Consider the following 23,734-nt stretch of genomic DNA (forward strand, 5'->3'; position numbering starts at 1 on the left):
CACTCAGTGTATATGACACAAACTGAAAAAGTCAACCACCAATTCTAATATTATTACTAATTGTATAAATTCTACCATGTCAGATTATCTCGGTCCACTGACATGATCAGGATCCCTATCTTTCTCTTCCTCCCTCAGAAACACATACTACTCACTGGGAGGAAGTGGCTCATCTACTCTCTGGTAGCGACCAATGTCGTGACGGACAGAGGCCAGGGAGCGGACAGACTGGTGACCGTTGACTTGAGCTGTGGCCCCTGAAGAAGATGAGGAGAGAGGAAGACATTTAAACACACTGTGGCCCCTGAACAAGATGAGGAGAGAGGAAGACATTTAAACACACTGTGGCCCCTGGACAAGATGAGGAGAAAGGAAGACATTTAAACACACTGTGGCACGGCAACAAGATGAGGAGAAAGGAAGACATTTAAATACACTGTGGCCCCTGGACAAGATGAGGAGAGAGGAACACATTAAAACACACTGTGGCCCCTGGACAAGATGAGGAGAAAGGAAGACATTTAAACACACTGTGGCCCCTGGACAAGATGAGGAGAGAGGAACACATTCAAACACACTGTGGCCCCTTGACAAGATGAGGAGAGAGGAAGACATTAAAACAGACTGTGGCCCCTGAACAGAATACAGATTAAAGACACGAGCGCGCACACACTCAAACACACATTAAAACCTCACTGTGTCATGCAAACCAGAGGGAAAGACAGACTTAATCTGACAACAATCAAAGTTAATAAACGGCAAGTGAATAATACTGTTTTTTTCAGTTTTTAATCCTTTTGTTCTTTTGTTTATTTTCCAAAGATCCGTTTAGAGGATTTAAGGAGCTTTTCATGTTTCTTTCCTAGTCCTGAACCGGGTCAATCCCTCAGTGGTACTGTACTGTATGACCATGGAGCAGAAACATCACTCTGGACAAAATATCACAGAAGATGGAAGGACCATGAACAAGTGTCCACCTGAACATTCCAAATATGCCTCTGAAGACCTAACACAAACCGGTGGCAGGTCAACTATGTTAGCTAGTGCCGTCATTGACTTTAAAACAGATGTTTTTGAGCTTGGGTCATGGGAGCCAAAGACAGACCTAACCGGGTCGGGTCAACTCACTGTCACAGCTTACTGTGAAATAGGCACAAATTACTTCTTCAAAATTTGTGACAGGCACACGGAAAAGTCACACACTTTTCACAACGCATTTTGTGTGTCTTACACACAATGTGTGTGCATTATGTTACACCCCCCACCCATCCTCCCCAACCAACCTCCCTCCTATCGTTCCACCCATCCTCCCCAACCAACCTCCCTACAATCGTTCCACCCATCCTCCCCAACCAACCTCCCTCCTATCGTTTCACCTATCCTCCCTGACCAACCTCCCTCCTATCGTTTCACCCATTCTCCTCGACCAACCTCCCTCCTATCGTTCCACCCATCCTCCCCGACCAACCTCCCTCCTATCGTTCCACCCATCCTCCCCGACCAACCTCCCTCCTATCGTTACCCATCCTCCCCGACCAAACTCCCTCCTATCGTTCCACCCATCCTCCCGACCAACCTCCCTCCTATCGTTCCACCCATCCTCCCTGACCAACCTCCCTCCTATCGTTTCACCCATCCTCCCCGACCAACCTCCCTCCTATCGTTTCACCCATCCTCCCCGACCAACCTCCCTCCTATCATTCCACCCATCCTCCCCGACCAACCTCCCTCCTATCGTTCCACCCACCCATCCTCCCTGACCAACCTCCCTCCTATCGTTCCACCTATCCTTCCCGACCAACCTCCCTCCTATCGTTCCACCCATCCTCCCCGACCAACCTCCCTCCTATCGTTCCACCCATCCTCCCCGACCAACCTCCCTCCTATCGTTCCACCCATCCTCCCCAACCAACCTCCCTCCTATTGTTTCTGGCTTAAGTAATTGACTGTTTTTATCTGGGATTGAAATGCACTGTATACAAAATCATGTACTGCACACACATTTGTGTACTTTGACTTTGTGCCTGTCACGAATTTCCAATAAGCAATTTGTGTGATACTGGGTTGCTGTGTCCTGTCTCTCACCTCCTGCCTCTCTGCCCTCCTCAGAGACACTCTGAGAAGAGTTGATTGGCCCGCTGGCCTCAGAAGACCGCGCCCCCTCCTCCTGAGACACGCCTCCAGACGCCTGCATGGACCTCCTCTGCCAGATCTCCCCACCCTCTTCTTCCTCATTGACTGCTGCGCCGGCGGTCCTTGCTCCTGTGACATCAGAGCCAGAGGCCCCACCCCCTTGGTCGGCAACGCTACAGGTCGTCGGGGGGGCTGCGATGGCACTTGCTCCTTCACTGGATGACTCCGCCCCTTCCTCCTCAGCCTTGGGCGCCATTTCCTCTTCCTTCTGTCCCTTCTGAAAATAGAGCAAAGTATTCTTTATTGTTAAACTTTGTTTTGGCATTTAGCCTTCATCACTAAGATATGAACACATTTAGATGAACCTAAAGTTGAAATGTACAGTAAAATACATGTGGTAGAGCTTTCTGTTAGAAGGTGGGCGTCCCTTTAGGAGTCATAGGATGGAACATGTCTATCGTGGCCTGTGATTCCCCAATGTGGACAGTGGTTGCCTTCATTGGACCCGACTATGAAATCTCAGAGGACGTTTGACAAGGGTTATGGAAGTGCTGTTTGACCCAGAGCACCGGGCCAGATGCAGCTCGACCTGCCCAGACCCTGGTCTGACAGCACCACTCACCTGAGTAGTGGATGTCTTCAGAACAGCAGGCAGTGAGTTCCTGAGGGGCCCCTGGGCTGCTGTGGCCCCTGAGATTGTTGGTTGCTGGCTGGCCTCAGTCCTGGCAGCCACGGCATTCTCTGACACCTCCTGCACTGCAGTATTCGTCTCAGGTATTGGAGATAGAGGAGCCCCAGCTCCAGCCCCAGGACCAACCACAGATCCAGGTCTGGCTATAGTTAGAGATCCAACCACAGATCCAGGTCTGGCTATAGTTAGAGATCCAATCACAGCCATGGATCCAGCTCCAGTCCTCGCTTCAACTGCATCTCCAGCTCCATCCACATCTCCAGCTCCATCTCCAGCCCCATCCACAGATCCAGCCCCATCTCCAGCCCCATCCACAGATCCAGCCCCATCTCCAGCCCCAGCTCCATCTCTATCTCCAGTCCCTGTCCCAGCTTGTGTCCCCTGTGCTCCCTCAACCTCTCCCCTGTTTGCCTCTGTCCCCTCTTTCTCCTGTTTCCCCAGGCCCTGTTCTGAAGAGGCAACTCCCTTCCCAGCCCCAGCCTGAACACCATTGGTCAGTGGCAGCAAGGGCTTCCTGTCATGTGGTGGATGGTCCCTGGACGGCCCTGCCTCCTCGTCTTCATCAGAGTCTATATGCAGCATGGCGCTGAGTCGTGTGTCCGTGGGGAAACTGGACCTCAGCTTGGGTGACGTCGCGCCCAGGGGCCGTTCTCCTGGGCCCTTAGGAGCTTCGATGGAATCCAGGTAGTCGTTGAGGGACACCTGTCGATGGGTGTGGCCGCCCGGGATTGCCAATCCTAGTTAGATTAGATTAGATTAGATATACTTTCATTGTCTGTTGTTCACAGAAATGTACTTTACGTACAGAAAGCATGTTACATTAAAAAACACCAACAAAAAGAGAAATGACCCATAGACAGTTACATGAAACATACTGACAGTATGACAGTTACATGAAACATACTGACAGTATGACAGTTACATGAAACATACTGACAGTATGACAGTTACATGAAACATACTGACAGTATGACAGTTACATGAAACATACTGACAGTATGACAGTTACATGAAACATACTGACAGTATGACAGTTACATGAAACATACTGACAGTATGACAGTTACATGAAACATACTGACAGTATGACAGTTACATGAAACATACTGACAGTATGACAGTTACATGAAACATACTGACAGTATGACAGTTACATGAAACATACTGACAGTATGACAGTTACATGAAACATACTAACAGTGTGACAGTTACATGAAACATACTGACAGTATGACAGTTACATCAGACAGTATGACAGTTACATGAAACATACTAACAGTATGACAGTTACATGAAACATACTAACAGTGTGACAGTTACATGAAACATACTGACAGTATGACAGTTACATGAAACATACTGACAGTATGACAGTTACATGAAACATACTGACAGTATGACAGTTACATGAAACATACTGACAGTATGACAGTTACATGAAACATACTGACAGTATGACAGTTACATGAAACATACTGACAGTATGACAGTTACATGAAACATACTGACAGTATGACAGTTACATGAAACATACTGACAGTATGACAGTTACATGAAACATACTGACAGTATGACAGTTACATGAAACATACTGACAGTATGACAGTTACATGAAACATACTGACAGTATGACAGTTACATGAAACATACTGACAGTATGACAGTTACATGAAACATACTGACAGTATGACAGTTACATGAAACATACTGACAGTATGACAGTTACATGAAACATAGTGACAGTATGACAGTTACATGAAACATACTGACAGTATGACAGTTACATGAAACATACTGACAGTATGACAGTTACATGAAACATACTGACAGTATGACAGTTACATGAAACATACTGACAGTATGACAGTTACATGAAACATACTGACAGTATGACAGTTACATGAAACATACTGACAGTATGACAGTTACATGAAACATACTGACAGTGTGACAGTTACATGAAACATACTGACAGTATGACAGTTACATGAAACATACTGACAGTGTGACAGTTACATGAAACATACTGACAGTATGACAGTTACATGAAACATACTAACAGTGTGACAGTTACATGAAACATACTGACAGTATGACAGTTACATGAAACATACTGACAGTGTGAGAGTTACATGAAACATACTGACAGTATGACAGTTACATGAAACATACTAACAGTGTGACAGTTACATCAGACAGTATGACAGTTACATGAAACATACTGACAGTATGACAGTTACATGAAACATACTAACAGTATGACAGTTACATGAAACATACTGACAGTATGACAGTTACATGAAACATACTGACAGTATGGCAGTTACATGAAACATACTGACAGTATGACAGTTACATGAAACATACTGACAGTATGACAGTTACATGAAACATACTGACAGTATGACAGTTACATGAAACATACTAACAGTGTGACAGTTACATGAAACATACTGACAGTATGACAGTTACATCAGACAGTATGACAGTTACATGAAACATACTAACAGTATGACAGTTACATGAAACATACTAACAGTGTGACAGTTACATGAAACATACTGACAGTATGACAGTTACATGAAACATACTGACAGTATGACAGTTACATGAAACATACTGACAGTATGACAGTTACATGAAACATACTGACAGTATGACAGTTACATGAAACATACTGACAGTATGACAGTTACATGAAACATACTAACAGTATGACAGTTACATGAAACATACTGACAGTATGACAGTTACATGAAACATACTGACAGTATGACAGTTACATGAAACATACTGACAGTATGACAGTTACATGAAACATACTGACAGTATGACAGTTACATGAAACATAGTGACAGTATGACAGTTACATGAAACATACTGACAGTATGACAGTTACATGAAACATACTGACAGTATGACAGTTACATGAAACATACTGACAGTATGACAGTTACATGAAACATACTGACAGTATGACAGTTACATGAAACATACTGACAGTATGACAGTTACATGAAACATACTGACAGTATGACAGTTACATGAAACATACTGACAGTGTGACAGTTACATGAAACATACTGACAGTATGACAGTTACATGAAACATACTGACAGTGTGACAGTTACATGAAACATACTGACAGTATGACAGTTACATGAAACATACTAACAGTGTGACAGTTACATGAAACATACTGACAGTATGACAGTTACATGAAACATACTGACAGTGTGAGAGTTACATGAAACATACTGACAGTATGACAGTTACATGAAACATACTAACAGTGTGACAGTTACATCAGACAGTATGACAGTTACATGAAACATACTGACAGTATGACAGTTACATGAAACATACTAACAGTATGACAGTTACATGAAACATACTGACAGTATGACAGTTACATGAAACATACTGACAGTATGACAGTTACATGAAACATACTGACAGTATGACAGTTACATGAAACATACTGACAGTATGACAGTTACATGAAACATACTGACAGTATGACAGTTACATGAAACATACTGACAGTATGACAGTTACATGAAACATACTGACAGTGTGACAGTTACATGAAACATACTGACAGTGTGAGAGTTACATGAAACATACTGACAGTATGACAGTTACATGAAACATACTAACAGTGTGACAGTTACATCAGACAGTATGACAGTTACATGAAACATACTAACAGTATGACAGTTACATGAAACATACTGACAGTATGACAGTTACATGAAACATACTGACAGTATGACAGTTACATGAAACATACTGACAGTATGACAGTTACATGAAACATACTGACAGTATGACAGTTACATGAAACATACTGACAGTATGACAGTTACATGAAACATACTGACAGTATGACAGTTACATGAAACATACTGACAGTATGACAGTTACATGAAACATACTAACAGTGTGACAGTTACATGAAACATACTGACAGTATGACAGTTACATGAAACATACTGACAGTATGACAGTTACATGAAACATACTGACAGTATGACAGTTACATGAAACATACTGACAGTATGACAGTTACATGAAACATACTGACAGTATGACAGTTACATGAAACATACTGACAGTATGACAGTTACATGAAACATACTGACAGTATGACAGTTACATGAAACATACTGACAGTATGACAGTTACATGAAACATACTGACAGTATGACAGTTACATGAAACATACTGACAGTATGACAGTTACATGAAACATACTGACAGTGTGACAGTTACATGAAACATACTGACAGTATGACAGTTACATGAAACATACTGACAGTGTGACAGTTACATGAAACATACTGACAGTATGACAGTTACATGAAACATACTAACAGTGTGACAGTTACATGAAACATACTGACAGTATGACAGTTACATGAAACATACTGACAGTGTGAGAGTTACATGAAACATACTGACAGTATGACAGTTACATGAAACATACTAACAGTGTGACAGTTACATCAGACAGTATGACAGTTACATGAAACATACTGACAGTATGACAGTTACATGAAACATACTAACAGTATGACAGTTACATGAAACATACTGACAGTATGACAGTTACATGAAACATACTGACAGTATGACAGTTACATGAAACATACTGACAGTATGACAGTTACATGAAACATACTGACAGTATGACAGTTACATGAAACATACTGACAGTATGACAGTTACATGAAACATACTGACAGTATGACAGTTACATGAAACATACTGACAGTGTGACAGTTACATGAAACATACTGACAGTGTGAGAGTTACATGAAACATACTGACAGTATGACAGTTACATGAAACATACTAACAGTGTGACAGTTACATCAGACAGTATGACAGTTACATGAAACATACTGACAGTATGACAGTTACATGAAACATACTAACAGTATGACAGTTACATGAAACATACTGACAGTATGACAGTTACATGAAACATACTAACAGTATGACAGTTACATGAAACATACTGACAGTATGACAGTTACATGAAACATACTGACAGTATGACAGTTACATCAGACATACAGACAATCATAAAGACAACACAGCTTCAGGACTTTTACCCAGGACGTCTAGCTCGCCTACCGCCCCCCGGGCATCACTCCAGACATCATCTCCATCCCTGTGGACCTCTCCGTTGAGCAGGGAGGAGTAGGAACCTGTAGGAGAGGGGCCCCGGGCCCTGGAGGAAGGGTGGGGGTCTTCATCGTCAGAGGGGCTCCCAGGGTCCCCGTTCACTGATAAACCCAAGATGGAACCCATGGCATCAGGAGAGCCCTCTGTCAGGGAGGGAGGCAGGAAGGGAAGGAGAAAACAGGTTTACCTTTAAAACTCACACATAGCATTTGGTTGGTGGGTGTGTGACATTCAAAAGTCATGAATATAATATGTAATTTAGCAGACGCTTTAATCCAAATATATATAATCAGTCTAACATAAGCGGATCAACACAAAGCCTCTCTCTCTCAGATGTTATTACTTTAGTATGTCCTTCTGCCATGCCCTCTCCCATGTCCTTACCGTCATGTCCTTACCGTCATGTCCAGAGGTCATGTCCTTACCGTCATGTCCAGAGGTCATGTCCTTACCGTCATGTCCAGAGGTCATGTCCTTACCGTCATGTCCAGAGGTCATGTCCACTCTGAACTGCAGCTGGCCGCTCACATGGTCCGTGGGCAGACGACGACACAGGGTATAGCTTAGCGGCTGGTCCCTGTGGATATAAACACACATTACAAACCATTCAGACTCAGCTGTAGGTCAACATGACCATACATGGTTATTTAAACGTTACAATGATTACTATTGATTAAATCATGTCTAGTTACTAAGGACAGTGCTGAAGCCGGTAAGAAATGCATCTCTGAGTGTGTGTGTAGTGTGGTTTCCAGTTGACTCACTCTGCATTAGGTCTCTCTAGCAGCCTCTGCACTGGGATGGTCAGCTGACCCAGGAAGCGCTTGATGATTGGTCGGCTTTTAGAAAACTTATCCTTCACCTCGATCTCCAAGACATCCGTCATCAGAGCCACAAACGTGTACTTCTGACAGAGAGAGAGAGAGAGAATTGGAAAGCATTATTTTACAGTGTATATTAACGTGTGTGTGTGTGTGTGAATGTGTGTTTGCGCTCTAGCATTTGTGCCTGTTTGCCTGGATGTGTGTGTGTGTGTGTGTGTGTGTGTGTGTATGTGTGTGTGTGTGGGTGTGTGTGTATATCACCTCTCCGGGCCAGACAGGGTTGGTGGTGTTAGATATGATGGCAGAGCGGCGCTCCTGTCCGTGGTGTGTGAAGGTGGGGAAGCCACTCTTCTTCCCAGGGTGGATGGACATCTTCAGGTAGGGGTCAGGGTTAAAGAACATCCCCTTCTTCAGACCCAACGCGCGGATATCTATAGAGAAAGACACGTACCATGTATACTGTAAATATACTGTAAATATACTGTAAATATATAAAGCTCATGGATATCTATAGAGAAAGACACGTACCATGTATACTGTAAATATACTGTAAATATACTGTAAATATATAAAGCTCATGGATATCTATAGAGAAAGACACGTACCATGTATACTGTAAATATACTGTAAATATACTGTAAATATATAAAGCTCACGGATATCTATAGAGAAAGACACGTACCATGTATAGTGTAAATATACTGTAAATATACTGTAACTATATAAAGCTCACGGATATCTATAGAGAAAGACACATACCATGTATAGTGTAAATATACTGTAAATATACTGTAAATATATAAAGCTCATGGATATCTACACAGATATACATATTAGAGCTGTGAAGTTATACCATATACACACACAGAATAATGAAATAATACATGTATTTTAAACACATTAGGATCTCTACAGAGACTCAGAGAGAGCTCTACTTCATAATGTATACCAGGGGTCGGTAGACAACTCTGGTCCAGGAGTGCCTGTATTTTTTATTTTATTTAACCTTTATTTTAACTAGGCAAGTCAGTTAAGAACAAACTTCCTTGTTCAGGGGCAGAAAGACAGATTTTTACCCTGTCAGCTTGGGGATTCGATCTAGCAACCTTTCAGTTACTGGCCCAACGCTCTAACCACTAGGCTACCTGCCGCCCCAGAGATATACCAGGGGTCGGTAGGCAACTCTGGTCCAGGAGTGCCTGTATACCAGGGGTCGGTAGGCAACTCTGGTCCAGGAGTGCCTGTATACCAGGGGTCGGTAGGCAACTCTGGTCCAGGAGTGGCTGTATACCAGGGGTCGGTAGACAATTCTGGTCCTAGAGTGACTGTATACCAGGGGTCGGTAGGCAACTCTGGTCCAGGAGTGGCTGTATACCAGGGGTCGGTAGGCAACTCTGGTCCAGGAGTGGCTGTATACCAGGGGTCGGTAGACAACTCTGGTCCAGGAGTGGCTGTATACCAGGGGTCGGTAGGCAACTCTGGTCCAGGAGTGGCTGTATACCAGGGGTCGGTAGGCAACTCTGGTCCAGGAGTGGCTGTATACCAGGGGTCGGTAGGCAACTCTGGTCCAGGAGTGGCTGTATACCAGGGGTCGGTAGGCAACTCTGGTCCAGGAGTGCCTGTATACCAGGGGTCGGTAGGCAACTCTGGTCCAGGAGTGCCTGTATACCAGGGGTCGGTAGGCAACTCTGGTCCAGGAGTGACTGTATACCAGGGGTCGGTAGGCAACTCTGGTCCAGGAGTGCCTGTATACCAGGGGTCGGTAGGCAACTCTGGTCCAGGAGTGGCTGTATACCAGGGGTCGGTAGGCAATTCTGGTCCAGGAGTGCCTGTATACCAGGGGTCGGTAGGCAACTCTGGTCCAGGAGTGACTGTATACCAGGGGTCGGTAGGCACCTCTGGTCCAGGAGTGCCTGTATACCAGGGGTCGGTAGGCAACTCTGGTCCAGGAGTGACTGTATACCAGGGGTCGGTAGGCAACTCTGGTCCAGGAGTGCCTGACAAGAGGTCAAGTGCAGTAACACATCTCAACCACAGGGAGGCAGTGCAGATCACACCAGACCAGTGTAGATTGAGACAAGCTACCAATCAACAATAACTGACCTGATAAAGTGAAGCTGACGAGTTTCCGACAGTTCTCTGTCACTGATTGGCCCTCAGCTTGACCCTCGGCTCTAACCTGGCAAGGAAACAACCAATGGGAGATGAGCTGTGACGGGAACTCAACCAATGAGAGATGAGCTGTTAGTATAGGACAGTATAATACCACAGACATGAGACTTATGGTTGAGGGTCAACAAGACTGGAAAATATACCATCAACACAGAGCAGTACAGCACAGTTTAACACTGAGATAAATCAATATCCAGTTTAACACAGAGATATATCAATATCCAGTTTAACACAGAGATATATCAATATTCAGTGAAACACTGAGATATATCAATATTCAGTTTAACACTGAGATATATCAATATTCAGTTTAACACAGAGATATATCAATATCCAGTTTAACACTGAGATATATCAATATCCACTTCAACACAGAGATATATCAATATCCAGTTTAACACTGAGATATATCAATATCCAGTTCAACACAGAGATATATCAATATCCAGTTTAACACAGAGCAGTACAGCACAGTGGAACACAGATATTTTGGAGAGTGATATATAGGAGGGTCAGAGAGAGAGATCAAGTGGACTGGGCGTCTGGTAATCTGTCAGATCCTGTCATAAAACCAACATGGCTGCCTGCCAGACGCTCCCTCCGATTGGAAGATTAACGCTCTGAATTTCATATCAAATCCATTTGTGCCAGCTGGTATTAGTGAACTCAGGAAGTGATAGGGATGGAGGGAGGGAAGGAGAATGAGAGGGGGAGGTTTGGAGAGAGGGAGAGGGGTAGGGGGTAGGGATGGAGGGAGGGAGAGGGAGAGGTTTGGAGGGAGGGAGAGGGGTAGAAGGGGTAGGGATGGAGGGAGGGAGAGGGGGAGGTTTGGAGAGAGGGAGGAGGGATGGTGGGAGGGAGGGAGGGTGAGAGGAGAGAGAGAGGAGGGAGGGCGAGAGAGGGGTGGAGAGAGAGATGGAGGGGGGTGAGAGAGAGAGAGAGAGAGAGAGAGAGAGAGAGAACCATTGTAAATACAACCTATATTTATGTTTATTTATTTTCCCTTTTGTACTATTTGCACATCATTACAACACTGTATATAGACATAATATGATATTCTTTTGTTAATTTCTATTATTTTGTTAATTTGTATTGTTATTTCACTTTTGTTTATTATCTATTTAACTTGCTTTGGCAATGTAAACATATGTTTCCCATGCCAATAAAGCCCCCTTCAATTGAATTGCGAGAGGGGGGAGAAAGGGAGAGAGAGAGGGAGGGAGGGAGGGATGTGTGGTAGAGGGAGAGAGGGGGTAGAGAGAGTGAGAGAGAGGGGGAGGGATAGATGGGGGAGGGAGGGAGGGAGAGAGAAAAAGAGGGGGAGGGAGGGAGAGAGAGAGAAAAAGAGATGGAGGAGGAGATAGATTGAGACAGGACATGTATACCCTCTATCTATTCAAACTAATATAGTCCAACTAACACATTCAGATTGATATCTAATATAGTCCAACTGACATATTCAGATTGATATCTAATATAGTCCAACTGACATATTCAGATTGACATCTAATATAGTCCAACTGAAAAATTCAGATTGATATCTAATATAGTCCAACTGACACATTCAGAGTGATATCTAATATAGTCCAACTGACATATTCAGATTAATATCTAACATAGTCCAACTGCCATATTCAGATTGATATCTAACATAGTCCAACTGCCACATTCAGATTGATATCTAACATAGTCCAACTGCCATATTCAGATTGATATCTAACATAGTCCAACTGCCATATTCAGATTGATATCTAATATAGTCCAACTGCCATAATAAGATTGATATCTAACATAGTCCAACTGACATATTCAGATTGATATCTAATATAGTCCAACTAACACATTCAGATTGATATCTAATATAGTCCAACTGCCATATTCAGATTGATATCTAATATAGTCCAACTGCCATATTCAGATTGATATCTAATATAGTCCAACTGCCATATTCAGATTGATATCTAATATAGTCCAACTGCCATGTTCAGATTGATATCTAATATAGTCCAACTGACACATTCAGATTGATATCTAATATAGTCCAACTGCCATATTCAGATTGATATCTAATATAGTCCAACTGCCATATTCAGATTGATATCTAATATAGTCCAACTGACACATTCAGATTGATATCTAATATAGTCCAACTGACATATTCAGATTAATATCTAATATAGTCCAACTGACATATTCAGATTGATATCTAATATAGTCCAACTGCCACATTCAGATTGATATCTAATATAGTCCAACTGCCATATTCAGATTGATATCTAATATAGTCCAACTGACACATTCAGAGTGATATCTAATATAGTCCAACTGACATATTCAGATTAATATCTAATATGGACGAACTGCCACATTCAGATTGATATCTAATATAGTCCAACTGCCATATTCAGATTGATATCTAATATAGTCCAACTGACATATTCAGATTGATATCTAATATAGTCCAACTGACATATTCAGATTGATATCTAATATAGTCAAACTGACATATTCAGATTGATATCTAATATAGTCCAACTGACATATTCAGATTGATATCTAATATAGTCCAACTGACATATTCAGATTGATATCTAATATAGTCCAACTGACATATTCAGATTGATATCTAATATAGTCCAACTGACACATTCAGCTGATATCTAATATAGTCCAACTGACATATTCAGATTGATATCTAACATAGTCCAACTGACACATTCAGATTGATATCTAATATAGTCCAACTGACACATTCAGAGTGATATCTAATATAGTCCAACTGCCATATTCAGATTGATATCTAATATAGTCCAACTGCCATATTCAGATTGATATCTAATATAGTCCAACTGACATATTCAGATTGATATCTAATATAGTCCAACTGCCACATTCAGATTGATATCTAATATAGTCCAACTGACATATTCAGCTGATATCTAATATAGTCCAACTGCCATATTCAGATTGATATCTAATATAGTCCAACTGACATATTCAGAGTGATATCTAATATAGTCCAACTGCCATATTCAGATTGATATCTAATATAGTCCAACTGACATATTCAGATTGATATCTAATATAGTCCAACAGCCATATTCAGACTGATATCTAATATAGTCCAACTGCCATATTCAGATTGATATCTAATATAGTCCAACTGCCATATTCAGATTGATATCTAATATAGTCCAACTGACACATTCAGATTGATATCTAATATAGTCCAATTGACATATTCAGATTGATATCTAATATAGTCCAACTGCCATTTTCAGATTGATATCTAATATAGTCCAACTAACACATTCAGATTGATATCTAATATACTCCAACTGACATATTCAGATTGATATCTAATATAGTCCAACTGCGATATTCAGATTGATATCTAATATAGTCCAACTGACACATTCAGATTGATATCTAATATAGTCCAACTGCCATATTCAGATTGATATCTAATATTGTCCAACTGACACATTCAGAGTGATATCTAATATAGTCCAACTGACATATTCAGATTGATATCTAATATAGTCCAACTGCCATATTCAGATTGATATCTAATATAGTCCAACTGCCATATTCAGATTGATATCTAATATAGTCCAACTGACATATTCAGATTGATATCTAATATAGTCCAACTGACACATTCAGAGTGATATCTAATATAGTCCAACTGACACATTCAGAGTGATATCTAATATAGTCCAACTGACATATTCAGATTGATATCTAATATAGTCCAACTGCCATATTCAGATTGATATCTAATATAGTCCAACTGCCATATTCAGATTGATATCTAATATAGTCCAACTGACATATTCAGATTGATATCTAATATAGTCCAACTGACACATTCAGCTGATATCTAATATAGTCCAACTGACATATTCAGATTGATATCTAACATAGTCCAACTGACACATTCAGATTGATATCTAATATAGTCCAACTGACACATTCAGAGTGATATCTAATATAGTCCAACTGACATATTCAGATTGATATCTAATATAGTCCAACTGCCATATTCAGATTGATATCTAATATAGTCCAACTGACATATTCAGATTGATATCTAATATAGTCCAACTGCCACATTCAGATTGATATCTAATATAGTCCAACTGACATATTCAGCTGATATCTAATATAGTCCAACTGCCATATTCAGATTGATATCTAATATAGTCCAACTGACATATTCAGAGTGATATCTAATATAGTCCAACTGCCATATTCAGATTGATATCTAATATAGTCCAACTGACATATTCAGATTGATATCTACTATAGTCCAACTGCCATATTCAGAGTGATATCTAATATAGTCCAACTGACATATTCAGATTGATATCTAATATAGTCCAACTGACACATTCAGATTGATATCTAATATAGTCCAACTGACATATTCAGATTGATATCTAATATAGTCCAACTGACACATTCAGCTGATATCTAATATAGTCCAAATGCCATATTCAGATTGATATCTAATATAGTCCAACTGACATTTTCAGAGTGATATCTAATATAGTCCAACTGCCATATTCAGATTGATATCTAATATAGTCCAACTGCCATATTCAGATTGATATCTAACATAGTCCAACTGCCATATTCAGAGTGATATCTAATATAGTCCAACTGCTATATTCAGATTGATATCTAATATAGTCCAACTGACATTTTCAGAGTGATATCTAATATAGTCCAACTGCCATATTCAGATTGATATCTAATATAGTCCAACTGCCATATTCAGTTTGATATCTAACATAGTCCAACTGCCATATTCAGAGTGATATCTAATATAGTCCAACTGCTATATTCAGATTGATATCTAATATAGTCCAACTGACATATTCAGATTGATATCTAACATAGTCCAACTGCCACATTCAGATTGATATCTAATATAGTCCAACTGACACATTCAGATTAATATCTAATATAGTCCAACTGCCATATTCAGATTAATATCTAATATGGACGAACTGCCACATTCAGATTGATATCTAATATAGTCCAACTGCCATATTCAGATTGATATCTAATATAGTCCAACTGCCATATTCAGATTGATATCTAATATAGTCCAACTGCCATATTCAGATTGATATCTAATATAGTCCAACTGCCATATTCAGATTGATATCTAATATAGTCAAACTGACATATTCAGATTGATATCTAATATAGTCCAACTGACATATTCAGATTGATATATAATATAGTCCAACTGACATATTCAGATTGATATCTAATATAGTCCAACTGACACATTCAGATTGATATCTAATATAGTCCAACTGACACATTCAGAGTGATATCTAATATAGTCCAACTGACATATTCAGATTGATATCTAATATAGTCCAACCGACATATTCAGATTAATATCTAATATAGTCCAACTGACATATTCAGATTGATATCTAATATAGTCCAACTGCCACATTCAGATTGATATCTAATATAGTCCAACTGCCATATTCAGATTGATATCTAATATAGTCCAACTGACATATTCAGATTGATATCTAATATAGTCCAACTGCCATATTCAGATTGATATCTAATATAGTCAAACTGACATATTCAGATTGATATCTAATATAGTCCAACTGACATATTCAGATTGATATCTAATATAGTCCAACTGACATATTCAGATTGATATCTAATATAGTCCAACAGACACATTCAGATTGATATCTAATATAGTCCAACTGACACATTCAGAGTGATATCTAATATAGTCCAACTGACATATTCAGATTGATATCTAATATAGTCCAACTGCCATATTCAGATTAATATCTAATATGGACGAACTGCCACATTCAGATTGATATCTAATATAGTCCAACTGCCATATTCAGATTGATATCTAATATAGTCCAACTGACATATTCAGATTGATATCTAATATAGTCCAACTGCCATATTCAGATTGATATCTAATATAGTCCAACTGACATATTCAGAGTGATATCTAATATAGTCCAACTGCCATATTCAGATTGATATCTAATATAGTCCAACTGACATATTCAGATTGATATCTACTATAGTCCAACTGCCATATTCAGAGTGATATCTAATATAGTCCAACTGACATATTCAGATTGATATCTAATATAGTCCAACTGACACATTCAGATTGATATCTAATATAGACCAACTGACATATTCAGATTGATATCTAATATAGTCCAACTGACACATTCAGCTGATATCTAATATAGTCCAAATGCCATATTCAGATTGATATCTAATATAGTCCAACTGACATTTTCAGAGTGATATCTAATATAGTCCAACTGCCATATTCAGATTGATATCTAATATAGTCCAACTGCCATATTCAGATTGATATCTAACATAGTCCAACTGCCATATTCAGAGTGATATCTAATATAGTCCAACTGCTATATTCAGATTGATATCTAATATAGTCCAACTGACATTTTCAGAGTGATATCTAATATAGTCCAACTGCCATATTCAGATTGATATCTAATATAGTCCAACTGCCATATTCAGATTGATATCTAACATAGTCCAACTGCCATATTCAGAGTGATATCTAATATAGTCCAACTGCTATATTCAGATTGATATCTAATATAGTCCAACTGACATTTTCAGAGTGATATCTAATATAGTCCAACTGCCATATTCAGATTGATATCTAATATAGTCCAACTGCCATATTCAGTTTGATATCTAACATAGTCCAACTGCCATATTCAGAGTGATATCTAATATAGTCCAACTGCTATATTCAGATTGATATCTAATATAGTCCAACTGACATATTCAGATTGATATCTAACATAGTCCAACTGCCACATTCAGATTGATATCTAATATAGTCCAACTGACACATTCAGATTAATATCTAATATAGTCCAACTGCCATATTCAGATTAATATCTAATATGGACGAACTGCCACATTCAGATTGATATCTAATATAGTCCAACTGCCATATTCAGATTGATATCTAATATAGTCCAACTGCCATATTCAGATTGATATCTAATATAGTCCAACTGCCATATTCAGATTGATATCTAATATAGTCCAACTGCCATATTCAGATTGATATCTAATATAGTCAAACTGACATATTCAGATTGATATCTAATATAGTCCAACCGACATATTCAGATTGATATATAATATAGTCCAACTGACATATTCAGATTGATATCTAATATAGTCCAACTGACACATTCAGATTGATATCTAATATAGTTCAACTGACACATTCAGAGTGATATCTAATATAGTCCAACTGACATATTCAGATTGATATCTAATATAGTCCAACTGACATATTCAGATTAATATCTAATATAGTCCAACTGACATATTCAGATTGATATCTAATATAGTCCAACTGCCACATTCAGATTGATATCTAATATAGTCCAACTGCCATATTCAGATTGATATCTAATATAGTCCAACTGACATATTCAGATTGATATCTAATATAGTCCAACTGCCATATTCAGATTGATATCTAATATAGTCAAACTGACATATTCAGATTGATATCTAATATAGTCCAACTGACATATTCAGATTGATATCTAATATAGTCCAACTGACATATTCAGATTGATATCTAATATAGTCCAACAGACACATTCAGATTGATATCTAATATAGTCCAACTGACACATTCAGAGTGATATCTAATATAGTCCAACTGACATATTCAGATTGATATCTAATATAGTCCAACTGCCATATTCAGATTAATATCTAATATGGACGAACTGCCACATTCAGATTGATATCTAATATAGTCCAACTGCCATATTCAGATTGATATCTAATATAGTCCAACTGACATATTCAGATTGATATCTAATATAGTCCAACTGCCATATTCAGATTGATATCTAATATAGTCCAACTGACATATTCAGAGTGATATCTAATATAGTCCAACTGCCATATTCAGATTGATATCTAATATAGTCCAACTGACATATTCAGATTGATATCTACTATAGTCCAACTGCCATATTCAGAGTGATATCTAATATAGTCCAACTGACATATTCAGATTGATATCTAATATAGTCCAACTGACACATTCAGATTGATATCTAATATAGTCCAACTGACATATTCAGATTGATATCTAATATAGTCCAACTGACACATTCAGCTGATATCTAATATAGTCCAAATGCCATATTCAGATTGATATCTAATATAGTCCAACTGACATTTTCAGAGTGATATCTAATATAGTCCAACTGCCATATTCAGATTGATATCTAATATAGTCCAACTGCCATATTCAGATTGATATCTAACATAGTCCAACTGCCATATTCAGAGTGATATCTAATATAGTCCAACTGCTATATTCAGATTGATATCTAATATAGTCCAACTGACATTTTCAGAGTGATATCTAATATAGTCCAACTGCCATATTCAGATTGATATCTAATATAGTCCAACTGCCATATTCAGTTTGATATCTAACATAGTCCAACTGCCATATTCAGAGTGATATCTAATATAGTCCAACTGCTATATTCAGATTGATATCTAATATAGTCCAACTGCCACATTCAGATTGATATCTAATATAGTCCAAATGACACATTCAGATTAATATCTAATATAGTCCAACTGCCATATTCAGATTAATATCTAATATGGACGAACTGCCACATTCAGATTGATATCTAATATAGTCCAACTGCCATATTCAGATTGATATCTAATATAGTCCAACTGCCATATTCAGATTGATATCTAATATAGTCCAACTGCCATATTCAGATTGATATCTAATATAGTCCAACTGCCATATTCAGATTGATATCTAATATAGTCAAACTGACATATTCAGATTGATATCTAATATAGTCCAACTGACATATTCAGATTGATATATAATATAGTCCAACTGACATATTCAGATTGATATCTAATATAGTCCAACTGACACATTCAGATTGATATCTAATATAGTCCAACTGACACATTCAGAGTGATATCTAATATAGTCCAACTGACATATTCAGATTGATATCTAATATAGTCCAACTGACATATTCAGATTAATATCTAATATAGTCCAACTGACATATTCAGATTGATATCTAATATAGTCCAACTGCCACATTCAGATTGATATCTAATATAGTCCAACTGCCATATTCAGATTGATATCTAATATAGTCCAACTGACATATTCAGACTGATATCTAATATAGTCCAACTGCCATATTCAGATTGATATCTAATATAGTCCAACTGCCATATTCAGATTGATATCTAATATAGTCCAACTGACACATTCAGATTGATATCTAATATAGTCCAATTGACATATTCAGATTGATATCTAATATAGTCCAACTGCCATTTTCAGATTGATATCTAATATAGTCCAACTAACACATTCAGATTGATATCTAATATACTCCAACTGACATATTCAGATTGATATCTAATATAGTCCAACTGCGATATTCAGATTGATATCTAATATAGTCCAACTGACACATTCAGATTGATATCTAATATAGTCCAACTGCCATATTCAGATTGATATCTAATATTGTCCAACTGACACATTCAGAGTGATATCTAATATAGTCCAACTGACATATTCAGATTGATATCTAATATAGTCCAACTGCCATATTCAGATTGATATCTAATATAGTCCAACTGCCATATTCAGATTGATATCTAATATAGTCCAACTGACATATTCAGATTGATATCTAATATAGTCCAACTGACACATTCAGAGTGATATCTAATATAGTCCAACTGACACATTCAGAGTGATATCTAATATAGTCCAACTGACATATTCAGATTGATATCTAATATAGTCCAACTGCCATATTCAGATTGATATCTAATATAGTCCAACTGCCATATTCAGATTGATATCTAATATAGTCCAACTGACATATTCAGATTGATATCTAATATAGTCCAACTGACACATTCAGCTGATATCTAATATAGTCCAACTGACATATTCAGATTGATATCTAATATAGTCCAACTGACACATTCAGAGTGATATCTAATATAGTCCAACTGACATATTCAGATTGATATCTAATATAGTCCAACTGCCATATTCAGATTGATATCTAATATAGTCCAACTGACATATTCAGATTGATATCTAATATAGTCCAACTGCCACATTCAGATTGATATCTAATATAGTCCAACTGACATATTCAGCTGATATCTAATATAGTCCAACTGCCATATTCAGATTGATATCTAATATAGTCCAACTGACATATTCAGAGTGATATCTAATATAGTCCAACTGCCATATTCAGATTGATATCTAATATAGTCCAACTGACATATTCAGATTGATATCTACTATAGTCCAACTGCCATATTCAGAGTGATATCTAATATAGTCCAACTGACATATTCAGATTGATATCTAATATAGTCCAACTGACACATTCAGATTGATATCTAATATAGTCCAACTGACATATTCAGATTGATATCTAATATAGTCCAACTGACACATTCAGCTGATATCTAATATAGTCCAAATGCCATATTCAGATTGATATCTAATATAGTCCAACTGACATTTTCAGAGTGATATCTAATATAGTCCAACTGCCATATTCAGATTGATATCTAATATAGTCCAACTGCCATATTCAGATTGATATCTAACATAGTCCAACTGCCATATTCAGAGTGATATCTAATATAGTCCAACTGCTATATTCAGATTGATATCTAATATAGTCCAACTGACATTTTCAGAGTGATATCTAATATAGTCCAACTGCCATATTCAGATTGATATCTAATATAGTCCAACTGCCATATTCAGTTTGATATCTAACATAGTCCAACTGCCATATTCAGAGTGATATCTAATATAGTCCAACTGCTATATTCAGATTGATATCTAATATAGTCCAACCGACATATTCAGATTGATATCTAACATAGTCCAACTGCCACATTCAGATTGATATCTAATATAGTCCAACTGACACATTCAGATTAATATCTAATATAGTCCAACTGCCATATTCAGATTAATATCTAATATGGACGAACTGCCACATTCAGATTGATATCTAATATAGTCCAACTGCCATATTCAGATTGATATCTAATATAGTCCAACGGCCATATTCAGATTGATATCTAATATAGTCCAACTGCCATATTCAGATTGATATCTAACATAGTCCAACTGCCATATTCAGAGTGATATCTAATATAGTCCAACTGCTATATTCAGATTGATATCTAATATAGTCCAACTGACATTTTCAGAGTGATATCTAATATAGTCCAACTGCCATATTCAGATTGATATCTAATATAGTCCAACTGCCATATTCAGATTGATATCTAACATAGTCCAACTGCCATATTCAGAGTGATATCTAATATAGTCCAACTGCTATATTCAGATTGATATCTAATATAGTCCAACTGACATTTTCAGAGTGATATCTAATATAGTCCAACTGCCATATTCAGATTGATATCTAATATAGTCCAACTGCCATATTCAGTTTGATATCTAACATAGTCCAACTGCCATATTCAGAGTGATATCTAATATAGTCCAACTGCTATATTCAGATTGATATCTAATATAGTCCAACTGACATATTCAGATTGATATCTAACATAGTCCAACTGCCACATTCAGATTGATATCTAATATAGTCCAACTGACACATTCAGATTAATATCTAATATAGTCCAACTGCCATATTCAGATTAATATCTAATATGGACGAACTGCCACATTCAGATTGATATCTAATATAGTCCAACTGCCATATTCAGATTGATATCTAATATAGTCCAACTGCCATATTCAGATTGATATCTAATATAGTCCAACTGCCATATTCAGATTGATATCTAATATAGTCCAACTGCCATATTCAGATTGATATCTAATATAGTCAAACTGACATATTCAGATTGATATCTAATATAGTCCAACTGACATATTCAGATTGATATATAATATAGTCCAACTGACATATTCAGATTGATATCTAATATAGTCCAACTGACACATTCAGATTGATATCTAATATAGTTCAACTGACACATTCAGAGTGATATCTAATATAGTCCAACTGACATATTCAGATTGATATCTAATATAGTCCAACTGACATATTCAGATTAATATCTAATATAGTCCAACTGACATATTCAGATTGATATCTAATATAGTCCAACTGCCACATTCAGATTGATATCTAATATAGTCCAACTGCCATATTCAGATTGATATCTAATATAGTCCAACTGACATATTCAGATTGATATCTAATATAGTCCAACTGCCATATTCAGATTGATATCTAATATAGTCAAACTGACATATTCAGATTGATATCTAATATAGTCCAACCGACATATTCAGATTGATATCTAATATAGTCCAACTGACATATTCAGATTGATATCTAATATAGTCCAACAGACACATTCAGATTGATATCTAATATAGTCCAACTGACACATTCAGAGTGATATCTAATATAGTCCAACTGACATATTCAGATTGATATCTAATATAGTCCAACTGCCATATTCAGATTAATATCTAATATGGACGAACTGCCACATTCAGATTGATATCTAATATAGTCCAACTGCCATATTC

General features: G+C 37.8%; 1 protein-coding gene across 7 annotated transcripts in view; it reads right to left on the bottom strand.

Moving 5' to 3' along the window:
* The window catches only part of LOC106595449 (E3 ubiquitin-protein ligase HECW2), a 145,819-nt gene that overhangs the window by 86,220 nt on the left and 35,865 nt on the right, over positions 1-23,734 (bottom strand). For 5 of the 7 annotated variants that reach the window (XR_006760068.1, XR_006760069.1, XM_045699468.1 and 2 more), the window contains exons 4-11: positions 10,945-11,020; positions 9,103-9,272; positions 8,782-8,924; positions 8,497-8,594; positions 7,945-8,160; positions 2,756-3,561; positions 2,086-2,410; positions 156-257 (exon numbers count right to left, since the gene is read on the bottom strand). Coding sequence is in view for 5 of the 7 variants with exons in the window: in XM_045699468.1 (XP_045555424.1) it covers positions 156-257; positions 2,086-2,410; positions 2,756-3,561; positions 7,945-8,160; positions 8,497-8,594; positions 8,782-8,924; positions 9,103-9,272; positions 10,945-11,020 (1,936 nt within the window). In the remaining 2 variants the exon portion in view is untranslated. The remainder of the gene's footprint in view (positions 1-155; positions 258-2,085; positions 2,411-2,755; positions 3,562-7,944; positions 8,161-8,496; positions 8,595-8,781; positions 8,925-9,102; positions 9,273-10,944; positions 11,021-23,734) is intronic. The other 2 variants (XM_045699466.1, XM_045699467.1) reach the window with 2 other exon arrangements.

The sequence above is a fragment of the Salmo salar genome, chromosome ssa17 (genome assembly GCF_905237065.1).
Source record: "Salmo salar chromosome ssa17, Ssal_v3.1, whole genome shotgun sequence".
NCBI lineage: Eukaryota > Metazoa > Chordata > Actinopteri > Salmoniformes > Salmonidae > Salmo > Salmo salar.